The 18,949-nt window shown below is 38.7% G+C and overlaps 2 protein-coding genes across 2 annotated transcripts; one reads left to right on the top strand and one right to left on the bottom strand.

The window, feature by feature from the left end:
- Window positions 1–8: 8 nt before the first annotated feature.
- LOC117303468 (serine/threonine-protein phosphatase 6 catalytic subunit) lies at window positions 9–5,084 on the top strand. Its single transcript, XM_033787685.1, has 8 exons — window positions 9–86; window positions 880–975; window positions 1,189–1,254; window positions 1,448–1,589; window positions 1,756–1,835; window positions 1,951–2,068; window positions 2,542–2,633; window positions 3,101–5,084. The coding sequence occupies exons 1-8, from the start codon at window positions 9–11 to the stop codon at window positions 3,347–3,349; spliced, it is 921 nt and encodes a 306-aa protein (XP_033643576.1). The 3' UTR covers window positions 3,350–5,084.
- A 372-nt stretch (window positions 5,085–5,456) lies between these two features.
- Window positions 5,457–18,834, bottom strand: LOC117303467 (60 kDa SS-A/Ro ribonucleoprotein-like). Its single transcript, XM_033787684.1, has 6 exons — window positions 18,747–18,834; window positions 11,409–12,015; window positions 10,985–11,208; window positions 9,753–10,037; window positions 8,512–8,748; window positions 5,457–8,264 (listed from the first exon to the last, which is right to left on the bottom strand). The coding sequence occupies exons 2-6, from the start codon at window positions 11,989–11,991 to the stop codon at window positions 7,965–7,967; spliced, it is 1,629 nt and encodes a 542-aa protein (XP_033643575.1). The 5' UTR covers window positions 11,992–12,015; window positions 18,747–18,834; the 3' UTR covers window positions 5,457–7,964.
- Between the last annotated feature and the right edge of the window lie 115 nt (window positions 18,835–18,949).

Here is an 18,949-nt window from a genome sequence, read left to right as displayed (position 1 = left end):
CTTGCAAAATGGCGGAACTGTCGTCAGTTGATAGATGGATTGACATCGCAAAAGAGTGCAAATACCTCCCCGAAAACGACTTAAAGGTAAAGATAACATGTACTAAAAAGACAGGACGTTTCGTAGGAATACTTGTGTAAATTATATATGATTTCGTAGAGTAGATCTGTAAGTAAACTGTGAAATAAAAGTGATCGTCAGATAATTTTGTGGCCAACTAACGATTTACTTCACTTGCCCATTGCCTGACCATGAGCCTGAGGTGAGTAACACAAAAAGAAAACACTACACATCCAACAAAGCTTGATGGTCATTTTGTGCTGTACTTTGGCTTGCAATAGGGTTATATGGACATGAATTTGGAAAAGTTTCCGTATGGCGCCACCACTTTTTAATTCGATATGAAATAGTATAGTATCTAATTTACCTCAATGAGATATCCCTTTCTGTAAAAATAAGTGAAAAGGTGGTGGCGCCATACGGAAAGTTATCCATGAATTTAGTGAAGTAAAGGGCATACCAAAGTAATTTTAATTAAGATTTTTTGAATTAAATAAATAAATAAATAGGCCTAAGTTGTAAGAGTAAGACTCAATAATAATAAAAATTAAAAAAAAAACACTGTTTGTGTTTGTTTTTAAATATAATTTTATTAAAATTTATTACATGAATTTATATGGTTTTGTTTGACATCCCCAACCATGTCAAAACATTATTTTTGTTTGCATCATCATTTATTCATTGTCATCGATGATCAATGATTTTTGATGATTTTAAAAGTTTTAAAAATTTAAAATAAAAGATTAGAAAAGGAAACCATGAACAATTTTGCTTCATAAAGTTCGAGTTTATATTGTTGGATGTTCTTATATATTTCAGAAATTATGTGACTACGTTTGTGACCTTCTATTAGAAGAATCCAATGTTCAACCAGTATCAACTCCAGTCACAGTATGCGGTGATATACACGGCCAGGTAGGACTTCAACACCGTCCTCCAATTTAAGTCTTATTGTTGCGTCAATTATTTTTTTGAAATTATGCAGTTTTTTCTTGTGTTGTTATTGAGAGAAACTACATTAGTAGTTTTTAATGAACAAGCAATTGATTATTTCTTCATAATTTCTGATATTATTACGCATTTGAGTATCGGTTTCACAATTTTATGTTTCTGATTATTTCTTTACAGTTTTATGATTTAGAGGAATTGTTCAGAACTGGGGGACAGATACCCGACACCAACTATGTGTTTATGGTAAGCTTAGATTATGATAGTATAATAAGTTGTATCTCCTGTTATAAACACCAGGTCGTTTAATCTTATTTATCGTAATCCCTTTTTATCCTTTGATGAAGTCAAGCCAGCATTAAAATATTCAGTTTTGTTCCACTCTTGATTTAATTTAAGGTGCGCAATTGTCACTATTTGTTTCCTTTTTCCTCCCTAGGGTGACTTTGTTGACAGGGGTTACTACAGTTTAGAAACCTTCACCAGGTTACTGACACTCAAAGCCAAGTGGCCAGATCGCATCACGCTTCTCCGAGGCAACCATGAAAGCAGACAAATCACCCAAGTTTATGGATTCTACGGTAAAAAACTATGGGTAGATTTTGAAAAAAATTTGCAATCTCAAATCATAAATGGCAAGAATCGTCCATCATCTCCCTTCATGTTGTGGAGAAGTTGTGTCATATCTGTATAACACATAAGTGATAACTACTTAAGTTGTTTTATATTCATATATTCAATATGCAGATGAGTGTCAGACCAAATATGGGAATGCAAATGCCTGGAGATACTGCACAAAGGTCTTTGACCTCCTTACAGTAGCTGCTGTAAGTATTAACTTATACATGTAGTTGGTGACTACTTTTTTCTTCACAGTATAACAAGTAGTTAATGTAATTAAAAAGATGTTATTTGAACATTTTCTGTAACTTTCTCCTGCAGATAATTGATGAGCAGATTCTTTGTGTCCATGGCGGACTCTCACCAGATGTCAAGACCCTCGATCAAATCCGAACCATTGAGAGAGCTCAGGAGATCCCACACAAAGGAGCCTTTTGTGATATCCTTTTGAAACAAGTTTTTAACTCAAGAAACATGCCTGGTGCTTTGTTTTGAAGGGCAGGGGCGACAATGTGTCTTCTCCTTGGTAAAGGTACCTCTTTAAGGAAGTTGTAACTTCCTGTTGGGCAGTCTAATGGGCACCAGTAAAGACCAGGAGCAATAGAGGCAATTTCCTCCATTGAGTATCAGGCATCCAGTCAAGTCTATAACTGTTACAAGATGAAGGAGTTGTCAAATTCAGTCAAGGCCTTGTTAACAATGTTCATATTCCATCACAACACTACAACACTAAGGTCATATAGAGTGGTGTAGAAAATAAATGTTACGTTTGTTGTGTGTTGTACATTGATGATCCACACTGCACTATTAGTCACAACTTTACCACATGCAACTCTTTTGGAAGTATGTCCTGAATCTTTCAGATTGTATTCATTTGTTGCTGATTTAGAATTGATTCTTAACTTGTCTTACATTTGGTGTGGTCAGATCCAGAGGATGTAGATACATGGGCCATCAGTCCAAGAGGAGCAGGGTGGCTGTTTGGTGCCAAGGTTGTAAACGAGGTGAGTGGCAATAGGCAGGTGTATTGCAATTCCTTGTTTATCGTGAATAGATCCGGGGAAAAAGGTTTGACTTTCGTGACTTTTTGAAATTCTGTAGAAACTCTATTACACTATTGGTGGAAGAAAACCCCAGGTATGCTCAAATAAGATTATAAACTTTTCACTGCACAGTTTTTCTGAAAGGGCAAGAGGCAGGAAGCAAGGTTTACTACTTGGTAAAGGGCACCTCGATAGTGAAATTATAAATTTAGATTGGAACATTTCAAAGGCCGGAATACATTTATAAACAAATTCTGCCAGTATTCAGTTTTAAAATTCATTATCAAAAGCATATTACTTTCAATGTCAACTTGATGCAGATTTCCAGTCAAGAGACTACTTTTACTTTTTTCAGGCTGTAGCATCAGATTAAGTTATATTTTCCTTTGATGATACAATAGTTTCTTCATCACTTTTACTCTCTGCAGTTTGTACACATCAACAATCTAAAACTCATCTGTCGAGCTCACCAGCTCGTCCATGAAGGCTACAAATACATGTTTGATGAGAAGCTCGTCACAGTTTGGTCTGCTCCTAACTACTGCTATCGATGCGGCAACATCGCCTCTATCCTAGCATTCCGAGATACTTCCTCTAAAGAGGCCAAACTCTTCAGAGCTGTACCCGATGCTGAGCGAGTTATTCCTACACGTACCACCACACCTTATTTCCTCTAATGACATTTTTTAAGATTAGTGACTGACTTAAAGTATATTATACGCACAGTGATGGCTGTCATCTTGTCCACATTCCTTTTGAGATTTTGGTTCCTTCATACTTACCTTTGACCCCTACTTGTGACTCACAGCATTGATAAGGGTGGTGTGAGTTCCTTGAAGTGTAGGTTATTTGCAAAGAAGGTTATAGGTCATATTTCAGTGCACCTTTTCTTGGAGTGTGTGACATGATGGCACCTTTAAATTTAATCTAAAAAGTGGATCTGAACCTTTGACCTCAAAAATTTGGTTCACTTCCTAATTGCATAAAATGTAAACCTAGGGACATGTTTGTATTGAAAAACTTTGGCTACGGGTATATAGCCATTAGCTGTTATCTCAGCATTTAAGTACATGTTATTGGCCTTAACAGGGATCCGGTCATAGCCAGTGATGAAGCCGGCAATTTGGACTTGGCTTACGCTTCGTACAACCTATGTATTATGTCAACCATCATACTGCAAAGTGCGCCCTCGCTCAGTAGGAGGATGATTGCATAGTGAGATTGAACTGCTGAACATACAAATTTCAATCACCAGCAATCTCCCTTGACAGTGGTCCACTGGCCAAATGCTAGTAAAAACACACGAGGACCAGTCAAAATTTCCGCAAAGTGGTCCGGCTGGCTATATGAAATATGGACCAGTAAATAAGCTTGATGACAAGTGATGACAAACTACCTAGTCCTGCTGGCTAGTCACTGAACAAGTTCAGGGCAATCTTTCCCATGTAAAGTTAAAATAATGTCTACCGTTGGGTTTTAAGGAATGCTAAAAAGTTTCTTTAAGTATGTTTGGAATTTCTGAAATATCAGATTAGTTAAATGGTCATCTCTACCATTGATTGGTGGGGATGACTCAATTCAACCAGGGTAAAACCCCCTTCCCCATTGTTATGTTAACCAAGATGTAAAGTATTTAAGTTGTATGTTTTATGTACGTTTCTGTAATATTTTTTGTTTTTACAACTTCTGTTCTCATTTGAGAGGAATGTTTATTTTTAGAATCTGTCAGGGTAGCCTGCATTCCATACACTTTACGAACTGACTGCATGATAGTATACATACCCTAGCAACATGACACACTAACTACATGACCATACCTTTAAAAACCTTAATTTCAGGGTTGTTAAGCAGTTCTGTGGTGCTTAACAAAAATAAGCAGGGTACCACTTGCATTTAGTTTATATCGTAAGAAAATTTGGCTGGTATCCTGTTTCTAATTCTACTAAGCAGAATTGCTTTTAAGAGCATTATATGAAATAAGCTTTAGGTTTCACTTTAGACTTCTAAAGAGACAATTTCAGCATCCATGACAATTTCATACTTTTTAAAGAACTCTGACCATTCATCCATTTGTACATCACAGTTTTTATACTGTTTTTAGTTTAAAACTTGTTTGCCATGATTTATTTATAAATTTTTTTGAAAATGACTAAACTGTCTGTTAATAAACATAAAATGTAGTATTGTATAATAAAAAAAAATGTCTGTAAGATAAGAATAAGTAACTTATAAACGAAAACATGTGGAATTCCTGTCTGGTGAAAATAGGTAAAAAACAGTGAACTCCTAACTACTACATGTGATACATGTGGTTGTTCATCCCCACCATCCTCTAATAGGAATGTTATCTTTTGCAGACCTCTTCACCTGAAATTAAGTTGACATTAAAACAGCAGTGTACCTTAACATTTACTATGATGTCACATTTGATCATTTGTGTTTTTGTATGTGTTAATAAATAATAATAATAATAATCATAGCCAGTTTTTATATACATGTAGCTCTTTTTACACCAGAGGGCTTCTCAAAGCGCTTTCAACATTATTTCCCCTGGTCACTGGGACTTAAATCATTCCTTAAACCATCTCAGCTCCCTGGCTAGTATACAGCCTTGTGCAACAATAAACGCTACTCGGCTAAATCAATCACAAGAACCATCTCTGCCCTCACAGGTACCCATTTACCCCTGGGTGGAGAGAAGCAATTATAGTTAAGTTCCTTGCTCAGGGACACAAGTGTCCTAAAATTGACTTTTCACAATGTTTCCCATGTTGACACAGCTTCTCCAATTCAAAAATAAAACCATATGTTTTGGTTTCTTTTATTGTTTTTACAGACATTCTAAAATAATTTGAGTCCCAAAATCACACAATTTACAATGTGTGTACGAACGGTGATGATTATATAGAAACAAATGATCTCTAAATGGGTTACGCAAAAGTTAGTATAAACTATTATCACAGCTAAAATATTTGTAAATATTGTTTATTTCAAGACATTCACACAAAGGACTAGTATCGTAACTACATATTATTTACACATTCATTGTAAGTAGGATATTAGCCTACATACTTGGATTGCAACAGATCTAACATCAAATATTGTTGATAATGTAGACAAATTTACCCCAGAGATAATTTGCTATCATGCAGCACTTAACTTCGCCATGCAGTCTTAAACATCCGTTCATAGTCATGAGTTATAATACGTAAATCATTTGCTTCATTCATTTCATTTTTCTTTGTTTCTTTCTTTATCACTAAGAGTAATCTATGCCTTTTTTTAGAGCTGTGTTAATTCATCTGTTTTTCCTTAACAACTATCTACAGTGATTTAAAAACATTAAAACTAATCATTCAAAGGTTTTTGTTAGCACTAACCTTATTTTGTCCACTAAATTACAAACTGATTTTTTTTTATATATAATTGAACAGGTTTCAATGTCAAACATTTATGTAAGACTCTCATTAAATTTGAGAAATATTCTGCAGGATAAACATTGATCATGAAGAGTTACTAAATTTTACTCTGATAGGCCGAGGCATGAAGCCAACATTATGCAACAAATTACAAGGCTGTTTTTTCACAGGTTTGTTGTTGCATATGTTGGGATACACCAAGTAAGGGTAATGTACTGGTCTTTGACAATTTCCAAAAGCATACAGTGCCTTTTTAAATCGTCAACTCAACAGGAAGTACGCCCAAGTTAATTGAGCTTCATTATGTCAAGTTCTTTCATCTTCCTGAAGTGCTTTAAAAACCCTCAAATTTGATCCAAGAAAGAGTTTAAAAATATATCATTCTAAAATGTTAATCTTTATATGGGCTAAGCTATACAGTTGAAGTAATTACTGTACAATTAATTTTTTTGTACAATAAAATATTATAATTATGCAAAAAAAAATCCAAAATTCATCAGTAATCTTAAAAACTCGTACATAAAGCCACCGGAGAAAGTGTGATATTTTGGTTTCTTCTTCCATTGGAATTAAGATTCCTGCAGATTAATTCAAATGATGACATAAAATTAGGTTTAAGGAACAAATATTGTTTTACAAAAGTGAGATTATTAAAATAAACATTTCAAAGGTTGTTAGATTTAGGGGAAAAAGTCAGTTTCAGTCAGACGACTGTCAGTCAATTTCTGCTTATAACACTATTTAAAACATTGTGTACATAGAAGTAAGCTAAAAGCTTCAGAGAGTATAAAACATTTAAATGTTTTTGCCCCCTCCCCTAAAAAAGTAAAAAATAAACAACAAATGTACAACACAGGATTACATAAGGTCAGGGCCTTGTACTAATATTGCATGGAGTAATCTAATTGTACTGTCTTAAAGTCTAAAGGTATTTCATGTTCTTAAAACTGGATAAAAGATGATGCTAAAATACACCAAAAAAATGCAGCGTTTTCCCTTAATTCTGTCCAACTGGTCCTGCTGGCAAGTTCAGTGTTGAAAAGCATCACTATTTCATTTCAAAAAAAGACTGACTGGTGAAGAAGAGTGCTAACTGGTCCTGCCGGCCAATTGCTAGAAAAGGTTTAGGGCAAGCCCTTTAATGTCTTTACTGAGCTAGAAATTCATTTAACTATAATCCACCGTGATCCAACGCTCTGTGGTCTAAGTGTTAGGTAGTTTTGCAAATCTTTTGTGTTTTGATTAATAATTGAAAATCCAATGTCATGCCGAATATGATTTCTCAGGATTCTTCCTGATTTGAAGGATTTTTTAAAAATCTCCTTGAGCCATTAAACTTTCATGAAAGAAGTAAAGCAGTAACAAAAGGGGGAAAGAAGTAGTCCACATTGTATCCAAACCTGTAGTTCTGTGTTAATGATGATCGATGCAGAGAGTCTGTAAACCACCTGAATTATAACATCTGGCGGTTCTGGGTCTAGAATAAAGAACAACTCAGGCATAATAAGCAATTTTCTAATTCATCAAATCTCATTCTTATCAAAAGATGATGAAGATAGCTCTAAAACATACTGTAATTTACTGTTAGTATTTTACTATAAAACGTACATAATTCATTCACATACATGTACTTAATTGCTAATAGTAGTTGAAGTATCTCCGAGTTGAAACTTATCTACAATTTCCCCCTGACGTCTCTTTCTTGTATACTTCCACCAACATTCAGATGATGAAGCTGGTCAAAAGCATCATGTCTTTAGATACTTTTCTAGGAATTGTGAGTAATGCATCCTTGAGTTCATTCTTGCCATTGAGCATCCCGAGAATCTTCAAAGGGTCAAAGTTCACCATTGTGATCAAGTCTCACTCCAGATCAAACCAAATCGAGAGCGAAATTGCGGATCAAATTCGGGCAGTTGGAGTTAAACCCAGCAATGTCCAGCATGCCTTTATCTGCAGGATCGGCGATAGAGAAACTATTGGCTGACATTCCGACGACGATCAACTTGGCATCAATGTTCATTGCCTTACGGTAATTCTTAAGGGCTTCAGAGGGATGCACGTCACCAAACCATGTGTCATTGTCAGTATAGATGATAAACACGTCAATGGGAATTTTCTTCTCTTTTGCATGTAGCATTGGCCTCGCACAGTCTGTCCCACCCATTCCAATCTGTAAAAATCAAACAAACACAAATAGTAAGTGAACAAATCTACACAGCAAAGATTATGTATACAAGATGTTAACGCAAACATACATTGATACTTCACCATACAATGCCTCAAAATCAATATATAAAGAATGTCCTTCTTTCCTGTTATGGAAACTTCACCTCTTACAAGAAAATGAAAAGTTGGAGAGAGATTATTAATAAACAATCTTCTGAATTGAGGACAAATTCAAGGTCTGCAATACTTACATTACTGATGGTTTTTATGACTTCGTCCAACTTCATATTAGGATTAATCCCAGCATCCATAAGATGGTCCGAGAATGCATTGATGTGATGATCTGTCTCTGTTTTCATGGTAACCATCGCCATGGCGGCTGATGCCTCACGAGCCATGATATTTTCTATTCCGTTAACGCCGCTGCAGCTCATGGATCCACTGACATCTAGAGACAGCATAAAACGCTTACCAGTTGGCTCAACAAACTGAAACAAAATCATATCAAAGTGATAAGTATCAGGGCTCAAGTTTTGAGAACATTTTTGGATACAAAAGACCAGGGTTGCGTTCCACTCGCGCAAATGTTGCTAATAGTTGCGCACGTTCAGCAACAATTTCAAGTGGAACGAGTTGTGTGCCGCCACCGTTGGCGAACGTTGGCAACTTTAGGCGAACATACTTCTGAGGTGTTGGCGAGTGGTTTTTAAAATGGCGGACAAGCATACGGTATTATTTCTTTGTCACAAACATAATTACATTGTATTTTCAGTGGATGATAATGCAGATTTGAAATAACAGTTAATTAGTTGATGTAATGCTGTCAAAAAGAGGACTATTACAGCAAAAACAAAGTTTAAAAAAAAACTACGTATGGTGCGCGCCATCTTCATTTCAGAGCGCCGCCATATTGACATCGCGTAATGCGCACCAATCGTTCCAAAGACAAACAATGTTTGCGCGAACAGTTGTGATTCGTTTGCGCGAGTGGAACGCACCTCTGAGTTGTAATGACAAAAAAGAACAACACAATTGAACACTTTAATTTGAACAAGCACCAAGAATAGATTTATCCGGTTTATATTATGGATAAGTATTCTTCAATAGGGCCTACTCAACAGAATTGACTAAATTTTATCAGTCTGAAGCTCGACATTTGAACTAAAAATACGAGACCGCCAGTTTTGTCCTGTCATGAATTTAAAGGCCCAATGCTTAAACCACTGGAATCAGGCCTGCGATTTAGAGTACATTTCGAGCCCTGAAAGTCCAAGTTTCATTTGAAGCAACTATCTGGGTGAAATTCCTTTGAGTCGCTTAATCACAAAAAGTAGCTAAGCGCAACAACATTTTGTTTGCTTAGCAGAATAAGGAACCCAGCCAAAATTCCATTCGAATTGTACAGACTGGTATCCTGCTCATTTATGTAAGCACACGAGGGGGACAAATGAAAAACATTAACAGGACATGTCAGCGGGGTTGAAATAATTACCTTGAAGGCTTTGTAGAATGCATCATTCAATGCCAGGCAGACAGCTTCCACTGGTGACCATTTCAGTTTACCCTTCATCCCTTTGCCCTTCTTGTACTGATACAGGGCAGCTAGGATATTAATAGGGTGGATACGAGCCTTGCTTAAACGGTTCTCATTGCGGAGACGGTCGCACACCATCTTGGTTTCCTCACTCCCAGGTTTCAGAAGTTCAATGGAGGTTAGCTTGCCAAGCTGGCGGATCATGGCTGTCATGGGCATGTGTTGAAGCAAAGATCTCCATACCTAGTGAAGCCAACAAACAGGAAATCATTGTGGGTTCAACAAAGACAAAATTGACTAGTGTTGGACTTGAACCTGTAACCTCCTGATTACTGTGCGCTACAGCAACTGAGCTATCCAGCCCTAATAAATGCTGGTGGTCTCCCTATTTTTTCAATATCTTTGTTTGGCAAATTTATGTACAATTTATTCTGCAATCATCCACCTGTATTTTCGGGAAAAAACTACAATAACTACTATTCAAATGCATATTCATTATAACATTATAACTATAATTCATGACTTTAATAATAGTACGAGTCAACTTAATGATGACTCGCTTTTGTGTTGTTGATAGGCCTACACCTGTAGAATGTATTCATCTGTCCGTGTTGTCCCTTGTCTTAGTTTGTGTTCCTTGGTTGTATCATGTCTGTCTGCCAATAGGTTAGGGCACAAAAGCATTTCGCTTAACCTTACACCTAAATGTTGTCTTTAAATTGCTGCTTATTTTTTAAGTATTGTGTACCCAATCATACCTATATTGCTTGTTTAATTTCGACATAAATGTACATGATTGTTTTGTATGACAGCATTGAAATCAATGTACTGAATAGTAACAGTAATGGTCAGGGATCTCACCAAAGGTTATGATGCCATCAAACCTCAAGGGAAACTGACTGGATACATTTGAAAATAAGTTTGCTTTGAACAAGGAAAGTTTCCTGCCTTTCAACCGTGGTCTACCATTTTGGGAGTCAACATGCATGTAAAGTCTTGGTTGGAATCTAAATAAGAAGCGCCTCGCATATTAAAACATGAGAAACTTGACTTCCACAAAAACGGTGCAAGCAAGAATTATTAACAATTTTCATGACACAAATCACCATGGCAAAATCAGCGAGCCCAGATACAATAAATTATATAACTACCTAGCTAGATGGTAGATAATCTCAACACTGTGCACTGACCTCAACTGACTTCAAGAACTCTGTTGATATGTGCTCCCATGCAAACTGATGTTTATCAATGAGTGCAACGACCAGATCTTTGTCTTTTGAGACCCTTGCTGTCTCTGCATCTTGGAGGTAGGTCATGACCTCATTGTAGTCCTCAGAGTGTTCTTCATCTTCTTTAAGGTCCTCGGTAACTTTTTTCCATCCCTTAGCGATGTACTTGAGTATCAAAGCAGTTGCTGTAAAGAAAGTTGAGAAACACACAAACTCAGGGTAAAGTCAAAAAGTATTTGGTTGTGTTTCAAGAAAAACTAAAATTTGTTATGAGTGTTCAACTTCAATAAACAAAAGGAATATATTTTCAGTTGAAATTTCCTTTTAAAAAGTTTAATAAATCTAGTCACTAATGGTACCTTAACAATCTTAGATCAAGATTTACCTTCTTGTTCTGGTTTAACATGTCCAAGCCTGAGGATATCTCGGTGCGTCCAGCCATTACGATTCTTATACTTAGTGATTTGATATGCCAGTTGCCTAGGTGACTTCTCATTGTACCATCGACCAATGGCTCTCTTCTGCGCTCGACCCCACCCCGTTCCAAACCCTCCTTGGAGCTTCTCAACAAACTCCACAAACTGAAAGAGGGTTGTAGGGATGCGGCAGACTTTAGGTAGAGCATCATATGCGAGCTTCTTGACTTTCTCCCGTTCACACCGAGCACACTGAACCAGAGCTATTAAAAGCGGCTCCTGTTTGGCCGTCCAACCCTCCACACTGTATTCCACGATATCCTTAACAACCACTTCCCCTCGACCATCTTCAATAAGTTTCTGGATGCAGTCGACGTTCTGAAGACCCAGTTCCTCTTTTGTGCAGTAGTATGTTCCTGTTTCAGAACCGAGACATAAGAATCGATGGAGTCGATCTAAGTCACCCACTGTCCATACATATCCTCCAGCGTCGTTGCAAACCTGGGAGGAATTAAGGGGCTCTGATTGTGGTACAGGGCCGTCTTCAGACATGGTGCCTCGGTAAAGTATATCAGCCTGTAATACAAAGAAAAAACATGTCTTTTAGTTGCAACGTAACTTATGTCACTATCAGGAAAATCAACTTGTTCATTAGCTGCGATAACGTAACCCTCCTCATGACGGGAGGAGGCTTACGCTATCGCAACTACTTGTTTTTACGCCTTTTTAAATTAAAACAAAAAAGTTACAAACTAAAAGCTCTCTTCTAAAAACTTCTTATTTTGGCTTTATTTTTTATAAAATAGTGAACACATTTTTTTAACTTTAAGGACTTAATAAGTTAATTCACGTAACATTAAAAATAAAACATGGCTAAAAGTAACACATAATATATAAAAAGAGCAACCTACATTTAATAATTCCCTTAACAAAAAATGATTAACATTTTGAAGTCGAAGTCTGACATGACCTAGTTCAGTTGGTCACAGCATGAAGGAAGAATTTCTTCCTCCATGGTCACAGGCAGACATCTGTTTGTGTGCAATGACAATGACACAGCACTGTGAGTGTGACCATGGAGCAATAGTTTATTGGGACAACTTTCCGTATGGCGCCACCACTTTTTCACTCATTTTTACAAAAAGGGATATCTCATTGAGGTAAATTAGATACTATATTATTTCATATCGAATGAAAAAGTGGTGGCGCCATACGGAAACTTTTCCGAAAAACGTGATAAATTAAAATAAATGGAACGAACGTATGGTGTTCCATAGAGGACAGCCTCCGTCGTAGTTGTGAGTTGTCCGTCGGAGTTGTGAGTTGGGCCGTCGGAGTTGTGAGTTGGGCCGTCGGAGTTGTGAGTTGGACCGTCGGAGTTGTGGGTTGTGCGTCGTAGTTGTGAGTTGGGCCGTCGGAGTTGTGAGTTGTGCGTCGTAGTTGTGAGTTTGGCCGTCGGAGTTGTGAGTTGTCCGTCGTAGTTGTGAGTTGTCCGTCGGAGTTGTGGGTTGTCCGTCGTAGTTGTGAGTTGTCCGTCGGAGTTGTGAGTTGGGCCGTCGGAGTTGTGAGTTGTGCGTCGTAGTTGTGGGTTGTCCGTCGTAGTTGTGAGTTGGGCCGTCGGAGTTGTGAAATGTCCGTCGAGTTGTGGGTTGTCCGTCAGAGTTGTGGGTTGTCCGTCGTAGTTGTGAGTTGTCCGTCGGAGTTGTGGGTTGTCCGTCGTAGTTGTGAGTAGAGACGTCGGAGTTGTGAGTTGGGCCGTCGGAGTTGTGAGTTGGCCGTCTGACTTTTTATTTTGTTTACTAAACTGCAATGGCCAATAGGTGGCGTATGTCTACTTCAGGGTTCTTCTACACATGTGATTGAGTTCCGATTGTGATGAATTATACCTTGCTGAATCCATCGATTCGTCACCGAGAAGGCAAAATCCTTTTGAGTTGTCGCTTTTGCTTGCCTATGCCTACATGAAATGGATGGACCCATGTGTTCGATGCTTTTATTGGGAAATTAGGCCTATGTTTTGTTCGCACAGCACTATGTTGTCAGTTGCAGATCTGATATTTTATATTTATCTACGCCCCTTCAAAATGTTGTTTATGAATTGTAACATATTCTTTAATAACTGCAGGTAGGATGCGGGCCGTATAAGAATATTAAAACTAATCACGAACAGCATTGAAGTGTTGAATTTGAACGTATATAATTATAGGGCAAGTCAGCACGAACGAACTAGCATTAATCTTTCACTAATTTCTTTTTCGTCCAAGGCACCATGAAAGCGTTATATGTTTTTACACCCCGATAGCAATTTAACATTAAATAAAAATTAAATAAAATTTAAAGTGTGTGCCTATCATTAAATTAGTCCAAAGATGGTCAAATCATCCTTTTTTATTATTTATTATTATTATTATTTGGCAATTCACATAAAATACAAAAAATTACAAAAATTTATACGAAAAGGAAAAAACTTGTTAAAACATTAATTATATAAAAACATACATCTGGATTGGAAAACAGTAACAAGGGGGATACATCAAGATATATAAAAAGGATGGCATGCAGTCAAAGAAAAAAAGAAGAAAAAAAAGTACTACACGACTGAGGACAACAGAAAGACATCAACACACTACACGTTTGCCAGGACTGACAATAGTGCCTGCACTGTCACCAAGAGGTGTGTCAGTCCAACCAAGAGACAAAAGGACAAACAATTTCACTCAACGAACAGGTTAACAAACAAACACCCCAACAAACAAACAAACAAACACAAACACATACTAAAACTTTAGTATTTGAAAGTGTTATGTAAGTTGGATTGACTAGGTATGGATGAATAGTGTTTTAATTGGTTAACTTGAAACAATTTATATGTTGTTTGTTGTAAACGGAAATACGAACGCATGAACGCATAAGCCAACGGAACTATGCAAATTTTCCTGATACCCGAGCTGTGACCTGTCCAAATAACAAATAGACATAAATCTGACGATGCCTTGAGTTTGTTTTATTGACTTGTATCCTTGGTGGGTTTATTTGCTGTTCAAACAAAAACAAAAACTATACTTCTTATGGATCCCCCGGGAAACTAGTAGCAATTTACAGATGCATTGCCAGATTTTTAGACAATCTGAATGCCAAAATATGTTAAATTGCAATTATCCCAGGATATAGAGTTGTTGCCACTTACTTTATATATACTTCAAAGATTACAAAATACAGTGAATAGCTGGATCAGCCTTTTCATTTTCCTGTATTATGACGTCAATTTCAATAATTTACATTGGGCAGCAGTCTGGTGCTTGAATGTTATGTACTTCTGTACACAAAGTGACACATTATAGCTGACAATTTCGCAGTGTGCGCGAAACGAACAGTCATGAATATTCAGTAAGTTGCACATTCTCCTGAGTGACCGGAGCTCAACCAATCAGAATGAAATGGTCTAGATAAAAATCGTTCTACCTACAGTTCCTGGCGTTAAAAATATGTAAATATTTTGTTCTTCATTTTGTTGTGGAATACGGGCTAACCATCATCTTTAATTCCTGCGAACCGGCCTAAACTGTAAGGTGTCTTTAAAAAACGTGTTCTCTACGATGTTATAAAATAAATGAAAATAGGAATGGGCGTTTTCACTATTAACAAAAAATGATAGAATGTCAAATAACTTAACAGAATGTAAAAGAGATGGATTGGTGCGGCACTACTTTGACGCGGGTTATACGTACGATGAGATAGGATGCATTTTGTCCCTTCGACATAACATCAACTGTTGGTAAGTTTAATGATAAGGGTCATCTTTTAAAAAATACGTTATACATTTTATGTTTTAGAATTTTATGATTAGTTGGTTTTCATTTGTCAGCCAAACCTAATTATAGCAATGTTTAATGTGCATTTTGTTGATGAAAACTGACACTGAATGGAAATTTTGACACTGATGTGGCAAAACTTATACCACGCTTTGTTCCACATTATTGGAGGGTATCGTTTTACTTTTTAAATAAAAACCTAGCAAGAATCCACGAAGACCTTACATCGTCTAGAGTCACAGAAGTTCCCCGATTGTGCCATGCATGAACTAACACACTTCTCTTGCTTCTAGAACAGATCGGACACAGACTCAAAAAATGATAGACCCATTTATTACCCATCATCACACCAATAATGTACAATACAAGATCCTAACTTCTGTCCATAACGATATGACATACAGATTCCTTGATAAAAGCAACTATAATGCCAGCATGACAAACGGCTACAGTAAATAACATTATGAACATAATATATAAGGACCAATTACTCATCAATTTACTAGAAGAGGCAAATTCAGATAGGGGCAAACAACAGAAAGGCATTGAACAGTTTTTAGCGATATTCCTGGATTCAGAAGAGTGTGCTGGAGAATGTACAAAGTGTGCCCAATACAATGTTAAATTAATCAGGAGAGCATGAAGACCTTGAAGACGACCGTCAATCTTATATTTCCTTTATGTTATTATTATTATTATTTTATAGTACCAGAACAATAAGACGGATTACACATAAACTGCATTTGCGCCGCAACAACCCATCTAATCAAACAATAAACATATTTCTGACATCTTTAGAGGTAAGTTTTTGACCGTTGACATGATAACAGGAAATTGTTTGTTTGTTTTTGCAAATGTATTTGGCATGTAACTATTTATTTGTTTTGTCCAAATTAAAAAGCATAGTACCGCAACATTATTTTCAAGAGTGTCCCCTCACAACTACGACGGCCAACTCACAACTCCGACGGTCCAACTCACAACTCCGACGGAGAACCCAGAACTCCGACGGACAACCCACAACTCCGACGGCCAACTCACAACTCCGACGGCCAACTCACAACTCCGACGGACAACTCACAACTACGACGGCCAACTCACAACTACGACGGACAGCCCACAACTCCGACGGACAACCCACAACTCCGACGGCCTAACTCACAACTCCGACGGCCCAACTCACAACTACGACGGCACAACTCACAACTCCGACGGACAACTCACAACTCCGACGGCCAACTCACAACTACGACGGCCAACTCACAACTCCGACGGCCCAACTCACAACTCCGACGGACAACTCACAACTACGACGGCCAACTCACAACTCCGACGGACAACTCACAACTACGACGGCCCAACTCACATCTCCGACGGACAACTCACAACTACGACGGCCAACTCACAACTCCGACGGACAACTCACAACTACGAAGGCCAACTCACAACTACGACGGACATCCCACAACTCCGACGGACAACCCACAACTCCGACGGCCCAACTCACAACTCCGACGGCCCAACTCACAACTACGACGGCACAACTCACAACTCCGACGGCCAACTCACAACTCCGACGGACAACTCACAACTACGACGGCCAACTCACAACTCCGACGGCCAACTCACAACTCCGACGGACAACCCACAACTCCGACGGCCAACTCACAACTACGACAGACATTAACAACACGACGCCCAATTAACCCACACGACGCCCAACTAAAAATCACGAAGCCCAACTCAGAAGCAAGACGCCTAACTTCATAGAATTCGCCCAACTCACAACGCCCAACTCACATCCACGACAATGAATCCACAACCATGCGCGACGCCCAATTCACAATCACACGACGCCCAACTATATAGCGACGCCCAATTCACAATCACAAAATACCCAAATCACAACCACGGTGCCCAACTAACAATACAACCAGAATGCACAACTCACAACTCCGACGGACAACCCACAACTCCGACGGCCAAACTCACAACTACGACGGACAGCCCACAACTCCGACGGACAACCCACAACTCCGACGGCCCAACTCACAACTCCGACGGCCCAACTCACAACTACGACGGACAGCCCACAACTCCGACGGACAACCCACAACTCCGACGCACAACTCACAACTCCGACGGCCCAACTCACAACTCCGACGCCCCAACTCACAACTCCGACGGAGGCTGTCCTCTATGGAACACCATACGAACGAAGTGCTTGCATTTACAACGGACGGACAGCTGCGACAGTAGTTGCGATAATCGTAACCCTCCATCCTCCCGACGGTCGGAGACCGGAGGGTTACGACACAAGACTGATATTATCGGTGTAACTAGCAGTTTTGACCAGTTTTTGCCAGACTCGTGATCAGATTCGTCCTTTTTTTCCACTTTCCAAAATCATGACAGACATTCTAAACACATGGAGTTGATCTTTATTGTATGACAACGTCATCTGGAACCCTTAAAACAACATCATGAAAATATTTGGCAGAAAAAACGACAAAAACTTACCAAAAGACTGACCGAATATATCCATAATCCATAGCGGGACCAACTAGTGATTTTGAACGTCGCACTTGCTTGGCAACAACCAATCAGCGTGACCCAACCATCGATGTCGTATGTGTATCGGCCATTCCAGCTTGCAAACTCACCGCCTGTGTGTGTAAGCACCGATCCCCCGCACCGAGTGCGCAGCATGCAGGCATGTACATGTACATGTACATGTACTGTATGAACATCGTGCGTGCACAAACTATACAGCTCGTAAGTACCGTGTGCTGCTCCATACCCCCACATGGCCAAACACACCCTGACGTTGTGTGTGTGTGTGCAAGTGTACACAATACATGTACATGTACATGCCTGCATGCTGCGCACTCGGTGCGGGGGATCGGTGCTTACACACACAGGCGGTGAGTTTGCAAGCTGGAATGGCCGATACGCATACGACATCGATGGTTGGGTCACGCTGATTGGTTGTTGCCAAGCAAGTGCGACGTAGTTGGTCCCGCTATGGATTGTGGATATATTCGGTCAGTCTTTTGGTAAGTTTTTGTCGTTTTTTCTGCCAAATATTTTCATGATGTAGTTTTAAGGGTTCCAGATGACGTTGTCATACAATAAAGATCAACTCCATGTGTTTAGAATGTCTGTCATGATTTTGGAAAGTGGAAAAAAAAGGACGAATCTGATCACGAGTCTGGCAAAAACTGGTCAAAACTGCTAGTTACACCGATAATATCAGTCTTGTGTCGTAACCCTCCGGTCTCCGACCGTCGGGAGGATGGAGGGTTACGATTATCGCAACTACTGCGACAGCAGTGCAGTGCAAACTTAGCTACTAATAAACAGCACACTAAAAACACTACAGTAACACACAGACAGTAGCAGCACTGACTAACACTACAGCATAAAATATGTGGACATATATCAGATTTCCACAACGAAATGAAATCATTGCATGAACATTTGAGCAATACTTACAAGCAGACCAAAGTGAAGCTCACAGTCACACAGCTAAAAATAAAGGGACTTTTTTTTTACGTGCAACATCAACAACACTCATTGACATTGGGCGTCGGATACAGAAATTCCCTGACCGTAAAAGTGGTAGGGCGCCACCATTGACGAGAGTGCCGTTAACTGTGATGTCAGTGTCAAAGGTTAGTAAAAGGTCAGAGGTTGAA

The sequence above is a fragment of the Asterias rubens genome, chromosome 19 (genome assembly GCF_902459465.1).
Source record: "Asterias rubens chromosome 19, eAstRub1.3, whole genome shotgun sequence".
NCBI classification, from domain to species: Eukaryota; Metazoa; Echinodermata; class Asteroidea; order Forcipulatida; family Asteriidae; genus Asterias; species Asterias rubens.
Note: the sequence above shows the minus strand (reverse complement) of the source record. Positions and strands in the feature narration are given on the sequence as shown.

Bases quoted from the DNA above. Each gene is read 5' to 3' on its own strand.
- LOC117303468 (XM_033787685.1), top strand. From the start codon at position 9: ATGGCGGAACTGTCGTCAGTTGATAGATGGATTGACATCGCAAAAGAG. The intron at 1,590-1,755 runs GTAAAAAACTAT...TTCAATATGCAG, and splicing joins CCAAGTTTATGGATTCTACG to ATGAGTGTCAGACCAAATAT. The intron at 2,069-2,541 runs ATATCCTTTTGA...AACTTGTCTTAC, and splicing joins ACACAAAGGAGCCTTTTGTG to ATTTGGTGTGGTCAGATCCA.
- LOC117303467 (XM_033787684.1), bottom strand. From the start codon at position 11,991: ATGTCTGAAGACGGCCCTGTACCACAATCAGAGCCCCTTAATTCCTCC. The intron at 11,209-11,408 runs GTAAATCTTGAT...CTTTCTTTACAG, and splicing joins TGTTAAACCAGAACAAGAAG to CAACTGCTTTGATACTCAAG. The intron at 8,265-8,511 runs GTAAGTATTGCA...TGATTTTTACAG, and splicing joins TCATAAAAACCATCAGTAAT to ATTGGAATGGGTGGGACAGA.